The sequence below is a fragment of the Lagenorhynchus albirostris genome, chromosome 20 (genome assembly GCF_949774975.1).
Source record: "Lagenorhynchus albirostris chromosome 20, mLagAlb1.1, whole genome shotgun sequence".
Classification (NCBI taxonomy): Eukaryota; Metazoa; Chordata; class Mammalia; order Artiodactyla; family Delphinidae; genus Lagenorhynchus; species Lagenorhynchus albirostris.
In genome coordinates this window covers 35,941,340-35,959,130 of record NC_083114.1, presented here as the reverse complement: position 1 = coordinate 35,959,130, position 17,791 = coordinate 35,941,340, and the positions used below count along the sequence as shown (strand labels likewise).

General features: G+C 59.0%; 1 protein-coding gene across 1 annotated transcript; it reads right to left on the bottom strand.

The window, feature by feature from the left end:
• Positions 1-1,499: 1,499 nt before the first annotated feature.
• Positions 1,500-17,537, bottom strand: COL1A1 (collagen type I alpha 1 chain). The gene is made up of 51 exons (XM_060135669.1): positions 17,305-17,537; positions 15,608-15,802; positions 15,440-15,474; positions 15,304-15,339; positions 15,114-15,215; positions 14,211-14,279; positions 13,932-13,976; positions 13,719-13,772; positions 13,484-13,537; positions 12,915-12,968; positions 12,741-12,794; positions 12,358-12,411; positions 12,226-12,270; positions 12,056-12,109; positions 11,891-11,935; positions 11,670-11,723; positions 11,321-11,419; positions 11,190-11,234; positions 10,994-11,092; positions 10,812-10,865; positions 10,560-10,667; positions 10,429-10,482; positions 10,063-10,161; positions 9,826-9,879; positions 9,641-9,739; positions 8,960-9,013; positions 8,705-8,758; positions 8,534-8,587; positions 8,381-8,434; positions 7,892-7,936; positions 7,702-7,800; positions 7,335-7,442; positions 6,821-6,928; positions 6,559-6,612; positions 6,292-6,345; positions 5,972-6,079; positions 5,831-5,884; positions 5,658-5,711; positions 5,357-5,518; positions 5,161-5,268; positions 4,900-5,007; positions 4,740-4,793; positions 4,528-4,635; positions 4,051-4,104; positions 3,829-3,936; positions 3,433-3,486; positions 3,033-3,140; positions 2,659-2,941; positions 2,362-2,552; positions 1,834-2,076; positions 1,500-1,719 (listed from the first exon to the last, which is right to left on the bottom strand). The coding sequence occupies exons 1-51, from the start codon at positions 17,405-17,407 to the stop codon at positions 1,573-1,575; spliced, it is 4,392 nt and encodes a 1,463-aa protein (XP_059991652.1). The 5' UTR covers positions 17,408-17,537; the 3' UTR covers positions 1,500-1,572.
• Positions 17,538-17,791: the final 254 nt, after the last annotated feature.

Sequence of the window (17,791 nt, the reverse complement as noted above, 5' to 3'; positions counted from 1 at the left end):
GGGGGAGGGTCCGTCAAGGGTGCTAGAGGGAGAGGGGAAGGGAAGGGGCAGACGCTGAAGGAGAGCCCACCCACCTCCCAAAGCTCCCTCCCCAGGACTCCCCTCCACCATCTCCAAGGAAGGAAATTAGGAGGCCACTGCAGATAGGTTTGGGTCATTTCCACATGCTTTATTCCAGCAATCAAAATAATTAAAAACATCTCAAATTATTATACACATACAAAATAGGTACAGAGTCTCTTGTTTCCTCCCACCCCTAGGGGGAAAAACTGCTTTGTGCTTTGGGAAATTGTGCTCTGAAACCCAGTGAGAGAGAACGCAGAACAGACTACAAGAGAGGCCGTGAGGATGGGATGCAGCTGACAGGGTTTCAGAGGCGGGAGAGGTCGGGAGAGAGAGGAGAGAGGCCTGAGGTGGTGCGAGGCGCCGCCGAGGGGGATGAAGAGAGGGTGGAGAGCAAGTGACCCTGTCTGGAGCCGGCACTCTCTCCCCCACATTAAATAGCACCTTTAGAAAATTCACGAGTCCCCATCCACGAGAGAAAAAAAAAAAAAAAAAAACAAAGAATAAAAAAAGACTTTGAACAAAAAGGAACATTTGCTGGCCTAAGGGGGGGGGCGCGTTTCCACTTCCATAGCACCAGTGATTCCCTCCCCACCCCACCCCATCACAGAGATGTAGCACCTTTGATATAAAACGGGGAGCCCCTTCCACCCTGCCCCCATCCCGCCCCCCACGCAGTTGCCCCGGTGACACACAAAGACCAAAGACGAGAACGAGGTAGTCTTTCAGCAACACAATTACACAAGGAACAGAGCAGTCTCTCCCACCCAGCTGGGTAGCACAGGGGGATTGGCATGTTTCTCAAATCCGACGTTTCTGCTCTGTCTTGGCCCCTCCTGACTTTTCTCCAAACCCGGTGGTGAAGGGCCAGTGGTGCCCCTGGCATGCTCCCCCTCAAAAACAAAGAGGGGTATGTTGCCGGGCCAACAGGGATGCCAGATGGTAAGGCTTCTTTGGCAGTCTGAGAACTCCGGGTTCCCCCAGGGCTCGGGGGTTCTGGGTGAAGGGAGTAGGCTGGGAGTGTGGGGGCCACTTGGGTGTTTCAACATTGCCTTTGGTTGCTGGGCAGACAATGCATTGTTTCCTGCGTCTTTTGGGGAGACTTAGATTCGGGGAGCAGTGGAGGGGAGGCCCCAAGAAGGCATGGAGAAAGGAGCAGAAAGGGCAGCGTTGGGGTGTCATAAGCCCAACGGGCAGAAAAGGACTTACCCCCACGTGGGTCTTCAAGCAAGTGGACCAAGCTTCCTTTTTTAAAAAGTTATTTATTTATTCTTTTTTTTTTTTTTTGGTAAGGTTGAATGCAGTTTTGGTTTTTGGTCATATTCAGTTGGTCAAAGATAAAAACTAAGTTTGAGAGATGAATGCAAAGGAAAAAAATATTTTCCAAAGTCCATGTGAAATTGTCTCCCGTTTTTTTGGCTTTTTGGGGGGTTCAGTTTGGGTTCTTTGTTTCCAGAGTCAGGGGCAAGTGGGTTGGGTGGGAGGGAGCCAGGTTGGGGTGGAGGGAGTTTACAGGAAGCAGACAGGGCCAACGTCGATGCCGAATTCCTGGTCTGGGGCGCCAACGTCCAAGGGGGCCACATCGATGATGGGCAAGCGGGAGGTCTTGGTGGTTTTGTATTCGATCACTGTCTTGCCCCAGGCTCCGGTGTGACTCTGGGGTGAAAGGGAGACAATGGGAGAGGGGTGTCACCAAGTGGCAGTGAGGGGGTGGGGGACTGAGCCTGCCCGGAAAGCCAAAGCGTAGAGCGGGGGCCCCACTGGACTCACCGTGCAGCCGTCGTAGGTGACGCTGTAGGTGAAGCGGCTGTTGCCCTCAGCCCGGATCTCAATCTCGTTGGAGCCCTGGAGGAGCAGAGCCTTCTTGAGGTTGCCGGTCTGCTGGTCCATATAGGCCACGCTGTTCTTGCAGTGGTAGGTGATGTTCTGGGAGGCCTCAGTGGACATCAGGCGCAGGAAAGTCAGCTGGATGGCCACATCGGCAGGATCGGAGCCCTGGCCGCCGTACTCGAACTGTGGGAGCGGAAGAGCGAAGATAAGTGGCTGTGTTGGAGCCTCCGGTCCTGGCCTCCCTCCCTGGAGTCCCCTGAGAGCATCCTAGAGAACCTTACGTCCAGAGGTGGCACCCCTTGCCCCCAGGCACCCTGTGTTTGACCCCGTATCAAGGACCCAGGTCTCCTGCCTCCCAGCTGATCACACTTAGCAGAGGTCTGGTCCACCCAGGACCTACCCTCAGGCCCTTCTGAGCCCTGGGCCAGCCCATCTCCTAAGAGCAGCTACGGGATCGAGCTCACGCACCTGGAATCCGCCGGTCATGCTCTCGCCGTACCAGACATGCCTCTTGTCCTTGGAGTTCTTGCTGATGTACCAGTTCTTCTGGGCCACGCTGGGCTGAGTGGGATACACGCAGGTCTCACCTGTCTCCATGTTGCAGAAGACCTTGATGGCATCCAGGTTGCAGCCCTGGTTGGGGTCAATCCAGTATTCTCCTGCAGTGGGACAGGGTGCGATGGCGTCAGGGGAGGTGCGGGATGTGGGCGCCTCAGGGCTCAGCCCCGCCGCGGCGGGAGGAGGCACAGCCGGGCCAGCCCTTACCGCTCTTCCAGTCGGAGTGGCACATCTTGAGGTCACGGCAGGTGCGGGCAGGGTTCTTGCGGCTGCCTTCAGGGCTCCGGATGTTCTCGATCTGCTGGCTCAGGCTCTTGAGAGTGGTGTCCACCTCGAGGTCACGGTCACGGACCACGTTGGCATCATCGGCCCGGTAGTAGCGGCCACCATCCTGAGCCTTCTCTTGAGGTGGCTGGGGCAGGAAGCTGAAGTCGTAACCACCGCTGGGAGGACCAGGGGGACCAGGGGGTCCGGGAGGGCCGGGGGGACCCTGCGCAGAGAGGGAGGAGAGGGGGGATTACCGGGGTTCAGTGCTTTCGGGGCTGGAGGGCCAGGGGCAGACAAGGTGGGGGACCACATACAGCAGGACCAGCATCACCAGTGCGACCACGAGGACCAGGGGGACCGATGGGGCCTGGGAGACCGTTGAGTCCATCTTTGCCAGGAGTACCAGCGGAGCCAGGGGGACCCTGCAGGGAGGAAGCTGGTTGGAGAAAGCCTGCCAGAAAGCACGGGCCCACCCCAGCTCTGGCAGAGAAGCCCACAGCCCACTCTGCCTGGGCTCTGATTCCTCGGCCTCATTACGGCTCACTCCCACAGCTGGGCCAGGAAATTTTGTGGGAGGAAGCAGTGGGGAGGGGGAGGCGAGGGCTGCGTAAGGTGGTCCAGAACCCCCTTCCCTTCTTTCATCCCCTGCCCCAGACGCTTCTCCAGAGAGGCGAGGGACCCAGGAAGAGCAGATAAATAGAAGACACAACTCACGCGGGGACCAGCAGGACCAGAAGCTCCGGAGGGACCTTGCTCACCAGGAGAGCCCTGAAGGAGAGATGCGAAGACAGTTTAGGCCGAGTGTAGGTCAAATGTGGCCAGCAACCGCCCCCCTGCCAGCCACCTTGTTATTCTGGAAGTCTAGCCCCAGGGTGTCCATAGGCTGAGACCCCTCCCACGATCCCTCGTTGCGCACCCCTCACTCTCTCAGAGGCTACTTGGAAATACCCATTAGTCTTCAGACCCCGGTCCCCACTAGGGAGGAGAAGGATGGTCCAGAGAGGGAAACCGAGGCAAAGTGTCCTCCCCCATCACACAGCAGGACTTGGGGAGATGATAAAAGAAGACAAGATGGCAGGTGGGCGCTGGGGAGGGGCTGGGCATACTCACGGGAGGGCCAGGGGGACCCTGGAGACCAGAGAAGCCACGGTGACCCTTAATGCCTCTGTCGCCCTGTTCGCCTGTCTCACCCTTGTCACCACGGGGGCCTTGGGGTCCCTAGAAGAGAGATGGGGACAGGCTGTCAGGTGGAAGTTCTGTTAGCACTGAGGGGGTGCAGTCCACATCTGGACAAGGGTTCTGAGCACACAAGGGCCAGAGCAGGGCACTTACGGTGGGGCCGCGGGCACCAGCGGGGCCAATGGGACCAGCAGGACCAGCAGGACCCTGGGGAGAGCAAAGAGAGCATTAGATCCTGGTCAGGGAGAGCCCAGCTGAGGGCTGGCACGGCCTGAGCTGCAGGTGAGACCCCCCCCGGCCAAATCCCTCTGTCCTCTCATCTTTTCCCACCATATCCGTTCTCTCCTGACCCCAGGTGCATCTTCATGTAAATTCAGGCCTCACGTAAGCTGGGGCGAGCACCTGGGAACAAACCCCATTCCTCGGGGGAAGCGGGACTGTCGGGAGGAGGGGCCTCAAGGCTGAGCTGTGGCTCAGTGTTTCCAGGGAGGCCAGGGGCCCAGACATCTTGCAAGGCCTCCTCGTCTCCCCTGCTTAGGTGAAGCCAGGTGTCCATCTGCAGACCCCTCGGCAGGCCTGGAGAGTCCCTGGCCTGAGCAGAAACGGTAAAGCCAGAGCCCAGCTACTTACAGTCTCGCCACGATCGCCGCTCTTGCCAGCAGGGCCGACGGGGCCGGGGGCACCAGGGGAACCAGGAGCACCAGGGGGTCCAGCAGGGCCGGTCTCACCACGGTCACCCTGAGAGGGGAATGGGGGGGAGGAGGGGAATCGGGTCAGCCCCAGCTGAGAGGGCCAGGTGGAGCGGCAGGTGGGGCTGTGGCCCCAGGGTGCAGCCGTCTTACCTTGGGGCCCGGAGAACCGTCTCGTCCAGGGGATCCTTCGGCACCAGGGGCTCCCTGCAGAGAGTGGGGGAAGGTGAACGGCAGCCAAGGGGAGGGAGGCTCAGGCCAAGGCCGAGACGGCCACACCGACGGCACTGGCGTGGGGCCGGCAACCGCTTACCTCACGTCCAGACTCGCCAGGGGGTCCAGCCAATCCGGGGGGGCCCATGGGACCAGGGGGGCCACGTTCACCACTTGCTCCAGAAGGACCTTGTTTGCCGGGTTCACCCTGAGGGAGAAGAAAGGGTCAGGCCAGGGATGGGGTGGGAGAGGACCTTAGGACCCACCTCCTCTGTCCCCGCTGACCCCAACACCCCCACCCTGCGCCCTCCAAGTCCTGCAACTGTTCTCGTCTGGATCCGCAAGGTGAGGGGGCACTCACAGAGGGGCCAGGAAGACCAGGGAAGCCTCTTTCTCCTCGCTGACCGGGCAGGCCGACCACGCCACGCTGTCCAGCGATGCCCTGAGGTCCGGGAGAGCCGGGAGAGCCCTGTGGGGGACGGGTGGGGGTGAGGTGACTTCCAGCGGCCAGGGACGCTGCCCCCACTCTGGACCCGTCTGGAGCGTAGTGCACTTACAGCAGGTCCATCAGCACCAGGGGCTCCTTTCTCACCAGCGGGGCCAGGGGGACCGGGGGGACCGACTTCCCCAGCACGCCCAGCGGGGCCGGTCTCACCGCGAGGGCCTTTGCTGCCTTCTTTGCCAGCAGGACCAGAAGGTCCAGGGGGTCCAGCATTTCCCTGGTTGGGGAGAATTGGGGCCGTCAGAATCCATCGGATTCCGGAGCATTGCGGAAGCCGTAGTCGGGCCCACCGCGCTCCTGAGGGCCTGTGCCCCATACCCTCCCAGACCGGTGGGGTCTCCACCACAGACACTTACAGAGGGCCCAGGGGGACCGACTCGGCCAGCAGCACCAGGGAAACCAGTAGCACCCTGGAGAAAAGGACAAAGAAGCAATCAGAGGGAGGACAGCCCCTCACCTGGCCCAGCCGCCCCACCTCCAAACGCGGGCTGGGGAGAGCCTCGGCAGAGAATCAGAGTGAGGTACTCACAGGGGGACCAGCGCTGCCACGAGCACCTTTGGGTCCGGGAGCACCAACGTTACCCTGTAGGAGAGCACAGAGGCGTCACGGCTGGGCCGGTCCTGGATCCAGCCTGCCGGCAGCTCGGGGTCTAGACGGCGAGATACTCACAATGGGGCCGGGAGGTCCAGTGGGTCCAGCACTGCCAGGGGCACCAGCATCGCCTTTAGCACCAGCATCACCAGGTTCGCCTTTAGCACCAGGTTGGCCATCAGCACCCTGGGGGAGGAGGGAGTGTGGTGAGTGGAAGGTGAGCCTAGGAAGTCAGCTGAGGAAGGACAGGAACTCCAGGCAGGAAGATGCTTGGATGGGAGACAATTCCCCCTCCACCCTGCTTCTCTGAATCAGGCCAATGCCTCTCTCCTCATCCAGTCACTCAAGGCCCCAGGGCCTAGCTGGAGATGGAAGATGAAAGGGATCTTGGTACTCACAGGGGGGCCAGCGAAGCCAGCAGGGCCGGGGGGACCAGGCTCACCACGGTCTCCCTAGAAGAAAAGGAGGCAAATGGAGAGATGCCCTGATCTGGGGGAAGGTGGGATGGGATGGACTGGAGGGTGGGGAAGGAGGGCCTGAGGAGAACCCCACAGGGACCAGAGCAGGTGGGAGCCAAGGTGGAGAGGGCCAGAAAGAGGGCCAGGGGCGGCACGAAGGGAGAGAAGGCTGGAGTATGGAGCCTTGACTGGCTCTTCTGTACTTACGGGGGCACCACGAGCTCCAGTGGGACCAGCAGGGCCACTAGGACCAGTTTCACCCTGAGAGGGAGGGACAAGAGGTGCAGGGTCAGGGGCCCATGCTGCATACTCCTGGCGGATAACCCAGGAGAGTCCTCCTCCCTCCTGGCCCCCCACCTTTGGATCACCAGCTTAGCATGGCAGGAGCTGCCTCCCCCTGCAGAGCTGTGCCCAGGCTTGCTGGGGAAGCTGTGTGTTAGGGAAGAAGGTGGGGAGGCAGCCGTCTCACCTTGTCACCAGGGGCACCAGCGGGGCCAGGAGGACCAATGGGACCAGTCAGACCACGGACGCCATCTTTGCCAGGAGCACCATCAGCACCTTTGGGACCAGCATCGCCCTAAAGACACAGGAAAGCCTGAGACTTCCAGTGTGGGGCAAGGAGGTGACCTATGGCATCCTGCTTGTGTCTGCCCTGCCCCCACGTGTGCCAAGGACTCAAGATCTCTCAGGGGAAAGGTGCCTGTGTGGGGATTCCGGGGAACTTAGATTAAGAAGCTCCTGCTTTGTGTAGAGGGATTCCTCGTCCAGGAGCCCCCCTCCCACCTCTTGTTGCCATGGTAACACATGGGCAGGGTAGGGCCTGGACTATAGGTAAGGATTCGTCAGCCAAGAGGCCAGAGAAGAGGGAGGATTAAGGAGAACAGGGAAAGACCCAAAGGAGTAGAAAGAGAGATGCTGAGGGATCTGAAGCAGAGAGAGATGGGAACCACACAGGGTTCGAGGGAGGGGGGAGTTCAACTTACTCTGTCACCCTTAGGGCCTGGGAGACCTGCTGCACCTCGTTCACCAGGCATTCCTTGAAGGCCAGGGGCGCCCTGGTTACCAGGGGCTCCAGGGGCACCAGCATCGCCCTGTATGACAACCAAGAAGATTGGAGTCTCAGAAGTGGGTCACAGCTTTGAGCCCCCTCTTAATTTCTCCCAGGCTTGGTTCTGAGGCCAAAGACAGGTACTAGCTAAGAGGAAAGGTTCACAGCCCAGAACTTCAGGCTGCACATGGACCCCCCCAGTCTTGTCCCCCCATCCCTCCCCAACATCCAGCCGGCTTTGGTCACAGCCAGGCAGCCCCCATCACAGGAAGGGTGAGACCTGGTCCCTGTGCTGCCCTTACCTTAGCACCATCATTGCCAGGGGCACCGTTGGACCCACGGGGACCTGCAGGACCGGAGGGCCCTTGCACACCACGCTCGCCGGGGAAACCTCTCTCGCCCTAGAAGGAAAGGACAGGGCCCATGAGGCGGCTGCAGAGACGGGACCAAGCACGGGGCATGTTGGCAGAAGCAGCAAGAGGCTCTACTTACTCTTGCTCCAGAGGGGCCGGGGGCACCAATGTCTCCAGGAGCACCCTGAGCGGGAGGGAGGGACACACAGTGAGCAGAACCCACCTTGGTCCTCCCAACTAGAAAACATTCTTGTCCACCTGGGGGCTAGCCCTTGGGGTCTGTGATTGGAGACCAATCCCTTCTCAGCATTGAACCGGGATTATCCCTCTACTCCTCCTCGTGAACGTGTCACCCTCACCAGACTTGGGGTTGAGGGAAAGCCAGAGTATTCCAGCAGCTCTAAAAAGAAGTCATCCAGGCCAGCAGCCATGCAGCTCCTTCCAGATCCTATCACACAGAGGTGCAGCTCTTTGCTCCCCTCTGTGTAGCACCCTTCATGATGGGAAGTCCTTCCTCGAGTCTAACCTTGATTCCTCTAGTTGATGGTTGTCTGATTAGCTAGGGGGCCGGACTCTCCCTCTGTATTCCCTGCACTCCCCATCTCTTCAGCGGCCTGCTACCTCTTACCTGTTCACCGGGTTTGCCTGCTTCACCAGGAGGACCAGAAGGGCCAGGGAGACCCTGTAGGTGGGAAATGGGGGAGGGAAGCGAGGGATTAGAATCTGGAAGAGGTGTTGCTCATGCCCCTCTTCCAACACCCTGACAGCCGTGAGGCCTCACCTGGAATCCGGGGGAGCCAGCAGGGCCTTGTTCACCTCTCTCACCAGCAGGGCCCTGCAAGGAGGAAATGCTGCGGTCATGGGAAAGCTCAGGAGAAGGGGGACAGGGGCTATCTCCCCTTTCCTGCCCCACAGCACCCCCTCCCCAGGCCTCCCCGTCAGGGACACTCACAGCAGGTCCGGGAGGTCCCTGGGCTCCAGCTTCTCCGTCTTTGCCAGCAGGACCCTATGGGGAGAGAGTGAAAAAGGGGTCAGGGTGGTGAGGTGGGCGGGCAGCTGAGGAGGAGAGCACAGGTAGGGGGCCTGCGGGCTGGGGGTCCTGACGCCCTGGGGATGGGCTGGAGCCTCCCGCATCCCTCCTGCAGGATGTAGGGATGTGACATGGGCGGAGGCAGGGAGGGGACAGGGACCAAAAGGCGATACTTACAGCAGCGCCGGGGGGTCCAGGAACGCCTCGTTCTCCAGCCTTGCCGGGCTCTCCCTGTGGGGAGACAGAGTTAGGGTTGAGGGAGCTGAAGTGGGGAACCGGGGCCTCCTGGGTCCCTCCCGTTTACTTTGAGTGGCATTTTTAAGGAGCTTTTGAATCTGTCCATCAGCTCTGGCCCCTGAGGAAGGCCTTTGCTGGCTTCCACTGCTCCATCTCTTGGCCTCTCCCTGAGCCCTCTCCTCCCAGACGACCCGCCCCTTAGGCCCCTCTCTCCACCCTCTTCCCTTTCTTCTCCCCATTGTATGCCTTTGGTGACCTGAGCTGCAAAGGGCTCTCATCTATTCTGATATCTTCTTTTGAACCTCAAAGAACCCACCAAGATTTGGGGCTAACTATCATGTAAAAGGCCCATCCTATCCCCGTGTGCATGTGCGTGTGCGTGTGCGTGTGTTTGCGGGCCAACGATACTTATTTCCAGGGATAGAGCAATGGTAGTAAAGCCAGGAGAGGTCTCTCATTTTATGGAATAGGGAGACTGAGGCCCAGAGAGGGGCAATGAGTGGCTTGAGGCCACACAGCAAGTCAGTGGCAGAGGTGGCCCCAGAGCAAGGACTCTTCCCCCCACCCCCACCCTCGCCCCAAGGGTGTCTGTCCCTGCGATACGCCTCACTGAGTACTCACAGCAGCACCTTTAGGCCCAGGGAAACCCATCACACCGGCCTGACCACGGCTACCAGGAGGGCCTGGGGGTCCGGGGCGGCCATCTTGACCAGCAGGACCCTGAGGATGGAAGGTACAAAAGTGGAGGTGAGGACAGAGGGTGAGAGGTCAGGAGACTGATGTGGGCCTGGGGGAGTGATACTTACAGGGGGGCCAGTTTTGCCATCAGGACCAGGGCTGCCAGGGCTTCCAGTCAGACCCTAGGGGGAGCAGAGAGTTGTGAGTGGGGTGGGGGATAAGGGTGGTGGAAGACGGGGAGAAGGAGAGTGGAGGCTGGGGCGGAGGACATTCTAGAAGGTGGATCTGTGGTCCTGCTCCAGCACCCTCATAGGATGGGCAGGGTCATGGGCCAAGCCGGGCAGAGGGCTGGGCTGGGGTCTCACCTTGGCACCAGGCAGACCAGCTTCACCGGGGCGACCAGCTTCACCGGGAGAACCTTTGGGGCCAGCAGGGCCAGGAGCACCACGTTCGCCAGCGGGACCCTGGTGGGGGGAGTCACAGCAACAATTAGGGTCTCTTTATCATGGGCTGGCCTCTTCTTCCTCCTGGGCTGTGGGTGGTGCTTTGAGAGGCAATGGTGGTGGTAGGAAGGTCAAGGTGAGGCTACGTGTGAAGAGAGAGGTCTGCAGCCCCAGTGTGGGCACTAATGACTGGGCGGTGGGAGTGGGAGACGGTTGACTACATCTGGGAGAGGAAGGTAATGTCCAGGGAGCGGCAGGGTTAGCCTCCCACCCCTGAAGAGAGGTTACCTTGGGACCAGCAAGACCATCTGCGCCAGGGAAACCGCGGCTACCGGGTCCACCCTGTGGGAGGAGAGGAGGTCAGTGAGCTCAGACAGTGGGCACCAGGCCGGCTCTGGGGCTGAGAAGGGGGCGCTTACACGCTCGCCAGGGGGTCCAGGCAGGCCAGCAGGTCCGGGTTCACCTCGGGCTCCTCGCTTTCCTTCTTCCCCAGCAGGGCCAGGGGGACCTTGAATACCAGTGGGGCCCTGGAGACGGCAGAGAGGAGGGGGCAGCCTGTGGTGAGGGGCTGTCCTGGTACCAGCTCCAGAGCAGGCTTGAGGCTGGGTGTCCAGGACCAGGGGCTCCCATTCCTCCTTGGACCTCCCCCAAGGGGCTGCTGGGGGACTTACGGGCTCTCCCTTGGCGCCAGTGTCTCCTTTGTTGCCAGGAGCACCAGGTTCACCCTGAGTGGGAGGAGAGGAAGATGAGTGAAAAGTGGGGATGCTCAGCTGGCCTGGATCTTCATGCTTCCCAGACAAGGCCACGGGAGCCAGCTCATGGGGTGGGGCAGAAGAGAGAGAGCAGTACTTACGCTGTTACCCTTGGGACCAGGGGGGCCGCTGGGACCCTGGGGTCCAGAGGGGCCTCGGGCACCCGGGAAGCCAGGAGCACCAGCAATACCAGGAGCGCCCTGCGGGAGGCAGAACAAGTTAAGCCCAGGAGTGGAGGGCACAGGGTGGGCGGAAGGTGGGCACCAGGGGCGGCTCTGAAACCTGCAGGATACTTACATTGGCACCTTTAGCACCAGGCTGTCCATCAGTACCAGGGTTTCCCTGTGACACAGAGAGAGGTGGGTGAGTGACAGGCAAGGACTCTGAGTTAGGGACAGGCACGGGGGTACTGAGGAGGTGACACTTACAGCAGGGCCAGTGGCACCAGCAGGGCCAGGGGGGCCGGGCTCGCCACGCACACCTTGGGGACCTTCAGAGCCTCGGGATCCTTGGGGACCAGCTTCACCCTGGATTGGAAGAAAGAACCTGTCAGGAGCCACCCTGGGAGTCCAACCTCATGGCTGGATGGCAGGGGGTGAAGGGCCATGACAGGAGACCAAGAGTCAGGACTCCAAGATCAGAGAAGGGGACCCCAGGACAAAGGTGTTGGGGACTGGGCTTCTCTCTTGATTCTGGGTCCCTCTGGTTTGGGGAGCAAGGAGATGCCCACCCCTTGGCCTGTGGGAACCCTGCTCATTGGAGGGTGGGGGGTCTCACCTTAGCACCAACAGCACCAGGGAAACCAGGAGGACCAGCGGGGCCAGTGGAACCCTGTGAATGAAAGGGAGATGTTAGTGAGAAGGAAGATGGCAGCCGCAAGTCACACCCTGGGACAGAAGAGGCCCTGGGGTTCAGTCCTGCCCCTGGTATCAGACCCAAGAGCTGACACTGAGACCCCTCTGCAATCCCAGGCACTGAGGTCTAAGGGCTGTACTCACAGGGGGTCCAGCAGCACCAGTAGCACCATCATTTCCACGAGCACCCTGCAGGAGAGAGGGGAAAGCCCCAGTTACATTCACGGAGCACTGCTCACCTCAGTCCCTTTAGCTCCTGGGGAACCTCTTCCAGAACCTGGAGTCCCCCAAGGGGCCAGGAGTACTTACAGCAGGGCCAGGGGCTCCAGGGCGACCTCTCTCACCAGGCAGACCACGGGGGCCCTGACAACAAAACCAAGAGAAGCCAAGTGAGACAGCAGACACACCCCTCTCCCCAAGCCCCCATCTCGCCCTTACGTCCTGTTCCCTCTCTTCCTTCTACAACTGGACACACTCACCATCTGACCAGGAGCTCCATTTTCACCAGGGCTACCAGGCTCACCCTACAGAGCAGAGAATAGAGTTAGAAATTCATTCATGGTGGGACTGCAGGGGAGGTGGAGGACCATGACAGTCATACAGCTTCTTACCTTGGGACCAGCAGGACCAGCATCTCCCTTGGCACCATCCAAACCACTGAAACCCTAAGATAGGAAGAGGGCCAACGTGAGACCTTGTGGAGACTGTGGACAACCTTGACAGCCACCCAGACCTCAGGAGGAACCTCAGGAGGTCATCATAGCTATCTCCCTGTGTCTGAGCTAGACTAAATCCCAACTGGCCCAAGATCTCACTCCATCCCTTTATTGGGATTTCCTTCCCAATGGAGGGAAGTTCTCTTTGATGTCTACTCTCTATCCCTTGGAACTTATATAGCTGCCACCCACCACGACGCACACCAGGATCCTTTGGGGAAAGGGCTGGAATGCGATACTGGGACTTTGGGAACTTAGATGACACAAAGGTGACTCACTCTGTGTCCCTTCATTCCAGGAAGGCCAGCTGTCCCGGGCAATCCCCGGGCCCCCTGGAGAGAAAAGAAAAGGACAAAGGCAGGGCTGTTAGAAGACACCACTGTGGACACAGCTCCCAAATGAAGCCCAAATGCAGCAAAGCCTGGAGGCAGCCACGCCATCCTCCTGCTCACCTGAGGTCCAGGAGGCCCGCGCTCACCAGGACGACCAGGCTTTCCAGCTTCACCCTGAGAGAAAGAGAAAAGGCCATCGTGCCCGTGCCCCCTGAGTTGGAAAAGTATGGAAGGCCTGGGTCTTCCTGGAGTTGTTGAGGGTCAGGCTTAGGGGCCCAGAACCTTATCTCAGTTTAAATCTACCACGCAACCCTTGCTTGAATTTTGCGTCCCTCCAAAGGAATTTCTGTTTATTTCTGTCACCAGCATCTTAATCTCACCACGTGCAGTGAGAATCTGAGGTAAGTGGTTAAGCCTGTGGGAAGCCATTCACATCAGGGGATGGGGTTGGGGACTGCTTTAAGGTGACTGGGGTGAGGGGAGGGACAGCCACCTCTGTTAGGAAGATGGGGAAACATCCCAGGAGGCTCCTTGTTCAAGGGCAGTCCCATGAATCAAGGAGAACATGCCCTCCTTTCTCTGGGTATCACCCCCAAAGGTGGTGGGGGCACTGGGGTAGAGATTACAGGGACCTAACACATGGAAAGGTGGTGGGCGTCAGATGGTATCTCTTTACCAGGGCTACTTACATCATCTCCGTTCTTGCCAGGGGGGCCAGGGGGACCACGGGGACCCATGGGACCCTAGAGGAGACAGGAAGAGAGGATGTTAGAATGGCCAGGATAAGGAAAAAAGAAGGGGAAGGCTAGGATTGGAAGAAGGAGGTAAGAAAGACCCCAGATGGTGGTCCTTCGATAGGAGAACCCATGTATTTGTAGAGGGAGTGTGTATTTGCATAGAGAGTACAAGTTGGGGAGCACTTACTGAGGCTCCAGGCTCGCCAGGCTCACCAGGGGGGCCTTGGAAACCTTGGGGACCCTGGCAGACAGGGAGAGAGGGGTAGGGTTAGAAGAGTAGGTCCCTGCCAACCTGTCCCCCATCTCACCAAGAGATCTCTGAGCACCTTCCCTGCCCTCATGCCAATCCTCTTTCCAAAAGCCCAGAGCCCAAAGCGGTGTAGACAGCCTGGATACTCACAGGTGTGCCAGGGGGGCCAGGGAGACCACGAGGACCAGAAGGACCCTACAGAAGAAAAAGAAAGGGAGGCCATAATGAAGCCTCTGCAGGAAAGGTTATCTCCCATGGTTCCCATTCAGACCACCCAGTCGCCTGGCATCCTCTCTGGATTCTGAGGTCCCAAAGGTCTTCTTGAGCTCCTAAGTTATCTATGCCACCCCATACCCCTTCCCTGGCCTATCCTGTCTGGATCCTCATCTGCTCTTCTTCTGTCCTCCACATCCCTCGCTGGTGACTCACCATGGGGCCAGGCACAGAAATTCCTGTTGATTTCTCATCATAGCCGTAAGACATCTGGGGAGCAAAGTTCTAGAAGAGAGAGTACATGAGAAAGCAGGGTCAGGGCAGTGAGTTGAAAGGCAGAAGATATCACCAGTAATGGGAAAAACTGATATCACGTGCCTCCTGATGTGACACGCTATGCAGGACAACAACATGACCTGTGGCATAGCCCTGCCCAAGACGTACCATGGGAATGTAATCATGAAGACATATCCCACAAACCCAATTTAAGGGACAGTCTACAGAACAACGGGCCTCTTCAAAAAATTTCAGTGTCATAAAAGACAAAGAAAGTCTGAGGAATGTTCCAGGTGAAAGGAAACTAGAGACATGACAGTTAAATGCAATTCATGATCCTGGCTTGGATCCTGGAACAGGAACAACAACAAAAAAGCTATAAAGGCCATTATTGGGAACATTGGTGAAGTCTGAATATGGACTGCATAGTAGATAATAAATAGTACTGTATCAATGTTAAATTTCCAAAATGTAGTCATTGTGCAACGCTCATGTTAAGAGAATGTTCTTGCTCTCAGAAAATACATGCTAAAGTATTCAGGAGCCAAGGGACATAATACCAGCAACTTACTCTCAAATGGTTTAGAAAAAAACAAAAAAACCCAGATGATTATATTTATACACAGAAACTGATAAAGCAAATGTGACAAATCGTGGATATGTGAAAGTTCTTTGCATTATTTTTGCAACTTTTCTCGTTTTCTTCCTGTAAGTTTGAAGTTATTTCATACTATGAAGTATGCCATCTGCCAAAACAACCCCAACAAACTAAAAACCCCGCGGTGGGGGGGTGGGGGCGAGGTGACATAAGGCCTTCCACGAACGCCTCGACTCTCCACTTACTCCTCCGAGGCCAGGGGGTCCGGGAGGTCCTGGGGGTCCGGGGGGTCCGGGAAGTCCGGGTTGTCCAGGAATGCCATCTCGGCCAGGGGGGCCAGCGGGTCCCTGCAGCGGGAGAGGGCGGGCCGGGTGAGCGCAGGCCAGGAGCCACGCCCACCTCCAGCCCCAACAGCCGGGAGAGGGCACCGCTTACCCTTGGGCCTCGGGGGCCAGTGTCTCCTTTGGGTCCCTATGGGGTTGGGGCAGAAGAAACAAGAGAAGCCGGGTTAGAGAAGGAGAACCGTGAAGAGTCTTGGGCGGGGTGGCGAAAGTCGAGGGCAGAGGATTACCTCGACTCCAGTGGTTTCTTGGTCCGTGGGTGACGCTAGAGGGGAGGGGGGGAAGAGACTCGGCTTAGAGTCAAGGTTTGCTCCAGGTGCTTCCGGCAACAGACGCCTCCCTTGCGCTGGGCAAGGGAGAGCCCCCGCCCCCGCCCCGGCCCAGGCCCCGAGCTATACCCTCGCCTTCCGGGCAGACGGGGCAGCACTCGCCCGCGGGGACTTTGGCGTTGGGACAGTTCTTGATTTCGTCGCAGATCACGTCATCGCACAACACGTTGCCGTTGTCGCAGACACAGATCTGGCAGGGCACGGGTTTCCACACGTCTCGGTCATGGTACCTGAGGCCGTTCTGTACGCAGGTGACTGGTGGGACTGGGGCAAGAGGGGGAGATGGGGGCTGTCAGCAGCACGCGAGTCCCCCACCTCGGGGCTCCAGGTACCCCAACCCCACCGTCCCTTCCCCTCGGTCTTAGAGGCACATTTAGATTTTCCCTTTCCCGCCTCTCCTTTTTTTGTCTTTTTGTTTTTCCTTTCCCCAAATCCTTAAACGCTCATCTGCTCCTCATCAGCGCCAGTGACAGGGCCGCGGCGCCTGGCCAGGGAAGCTATAACTCCTTCCAGTTCCCAGGAATTTAAACAAAGTTTTAGGCCAGGGTTGCTTCCAACTCCAACCCCAGACCATTTGCGCTGAAGCCAAATGAAATAAAAAGCCATTCGGTGGGAGAGTGGGGGGTGGAGGAGTGGGAAGAGAAGCTCCTCAACCAGAGGGCAGGCTTGTGGGGCGTGGTTTGGGTGGAGACAGAAGGAGGGGACGGCAGGAGAGACAAGAGGTCTAGCCCGGATCCCGCCCCATTCCCGGGGCAGGTGGGATGGCGTGGGCGGGGCTAGGAGGATGGGGGAGGGGCTGATTGGCGTGGGATTCCGCCCAGAGACTTGAAGCGTACCGTAAAAGTAGGATATGCCCTAACCTCCGGCGCCCAGACATCTCAAAAGGCCTCTCTCAGTGACACCCCCCGTTTCCCAAAGCCAGCCAGTGCCTCTGGGTCACTCCTTAGCCAAAGAACCAGAAAGTCCGCAAATAGTAAATGAAGTTAGTTAACCACGCCCACCGCGGATCGTCTACCGAGACGGCCACTAGGTGGCGGGCGACACTAAGCAATTTCCCCCGACTGGCTACTTCTTCTAGAGACGGGGCTACCCTATCTCCAACTTTATTTTCCAGGTCTAGAGGTGGGGTCCGCACCGGGCAACAATCCCGGTCTTCCCGCTCCGGCTCCTGCGCGGGGAAGCGCTGGATAAGGAGGCGCACTGCCCAGTGTAGATCAGCAGAGGGCGCAAGGACTCTGCCTGACCAAGTCCGCGCCGACGAATCTCTTCCTTCAACCCGCCCACGCTCCGCGCCCCCTCCCCCGCTCCGCCCAGCACCTCCGCGGCCCCAGGAACATTGTCTAGCCTGCAGAGAGGGTAAACAATCTTTCCTTATGAATCATCTCATAGCCTTTCTGATCACTCATAGCTTGGGCTCCAAATTCCCAACTCGGCGCCCCCATCCCATCTTCGACGTACTTTCCCCCCACCCGGCGTCCAGACCCCATTTTCCCCGCAGTACTTCACAGTGCGCGCTCAGAACTCCTCCTGTGCCAACTCGCGCCGTGCAGCATCCTCCCTTCTCACTCCTGGGGGGCGTTCATCTACACCCTGACCCAGAGTGCGGTCCCTTCTATCCCAGGGCGCCGAGGACAAGCCCTCACCATCTTCCTTCCATTCCTGAGCCTCCGGAGCATCCCGAGTCTCAGTTTAAGTTGCGGACCCCTGGGACCAAACGCAGGGCAAGATACCAAGCAGCCCTAGACTCCCAAAAGTGTGGGACTTACTGTCTTCTTCTTGGCCTTCTTCTTGGCCCTCCTCTTGGCCGTGCGTCAGGAGGGCGGTGGCCGCTAAGAGGAGCAGGAGCCGGAGGTCCACAAAGCTGAACATGTCTAGACCCTAGACATGTAGACTCTTTGCGGCTGGGGTGGGGGTTAGCGTCCGCTCATGCGTGGCCTCACACTCCGCGTGCCTCCTGCTCCGACCCCGAGGAGAAACTCCCGTCTGCTCCGACCACCGGCCCGGGCCCCTTTTATACCATCCTGATGGAGAGCGGGGAGGAACCCTGCCCCTGGGAGAGGGGGAGCCGGCTGCCCGTCCCCCAGCCAATCAGAGTTGCCTGGCCCGGCCCCCAATTTGGGAGTGAGAACGGAGAGGGGGAGGAGGAGGGAAGGGAAGGGAAACGAGTCCACCGCACATCTCCCCCCTTCGCAGCTCTGCCTCCCCAGCCCCCCAGCCCAGCCAGGGCCAGAGATGATGCCGCTGGGATGCGGC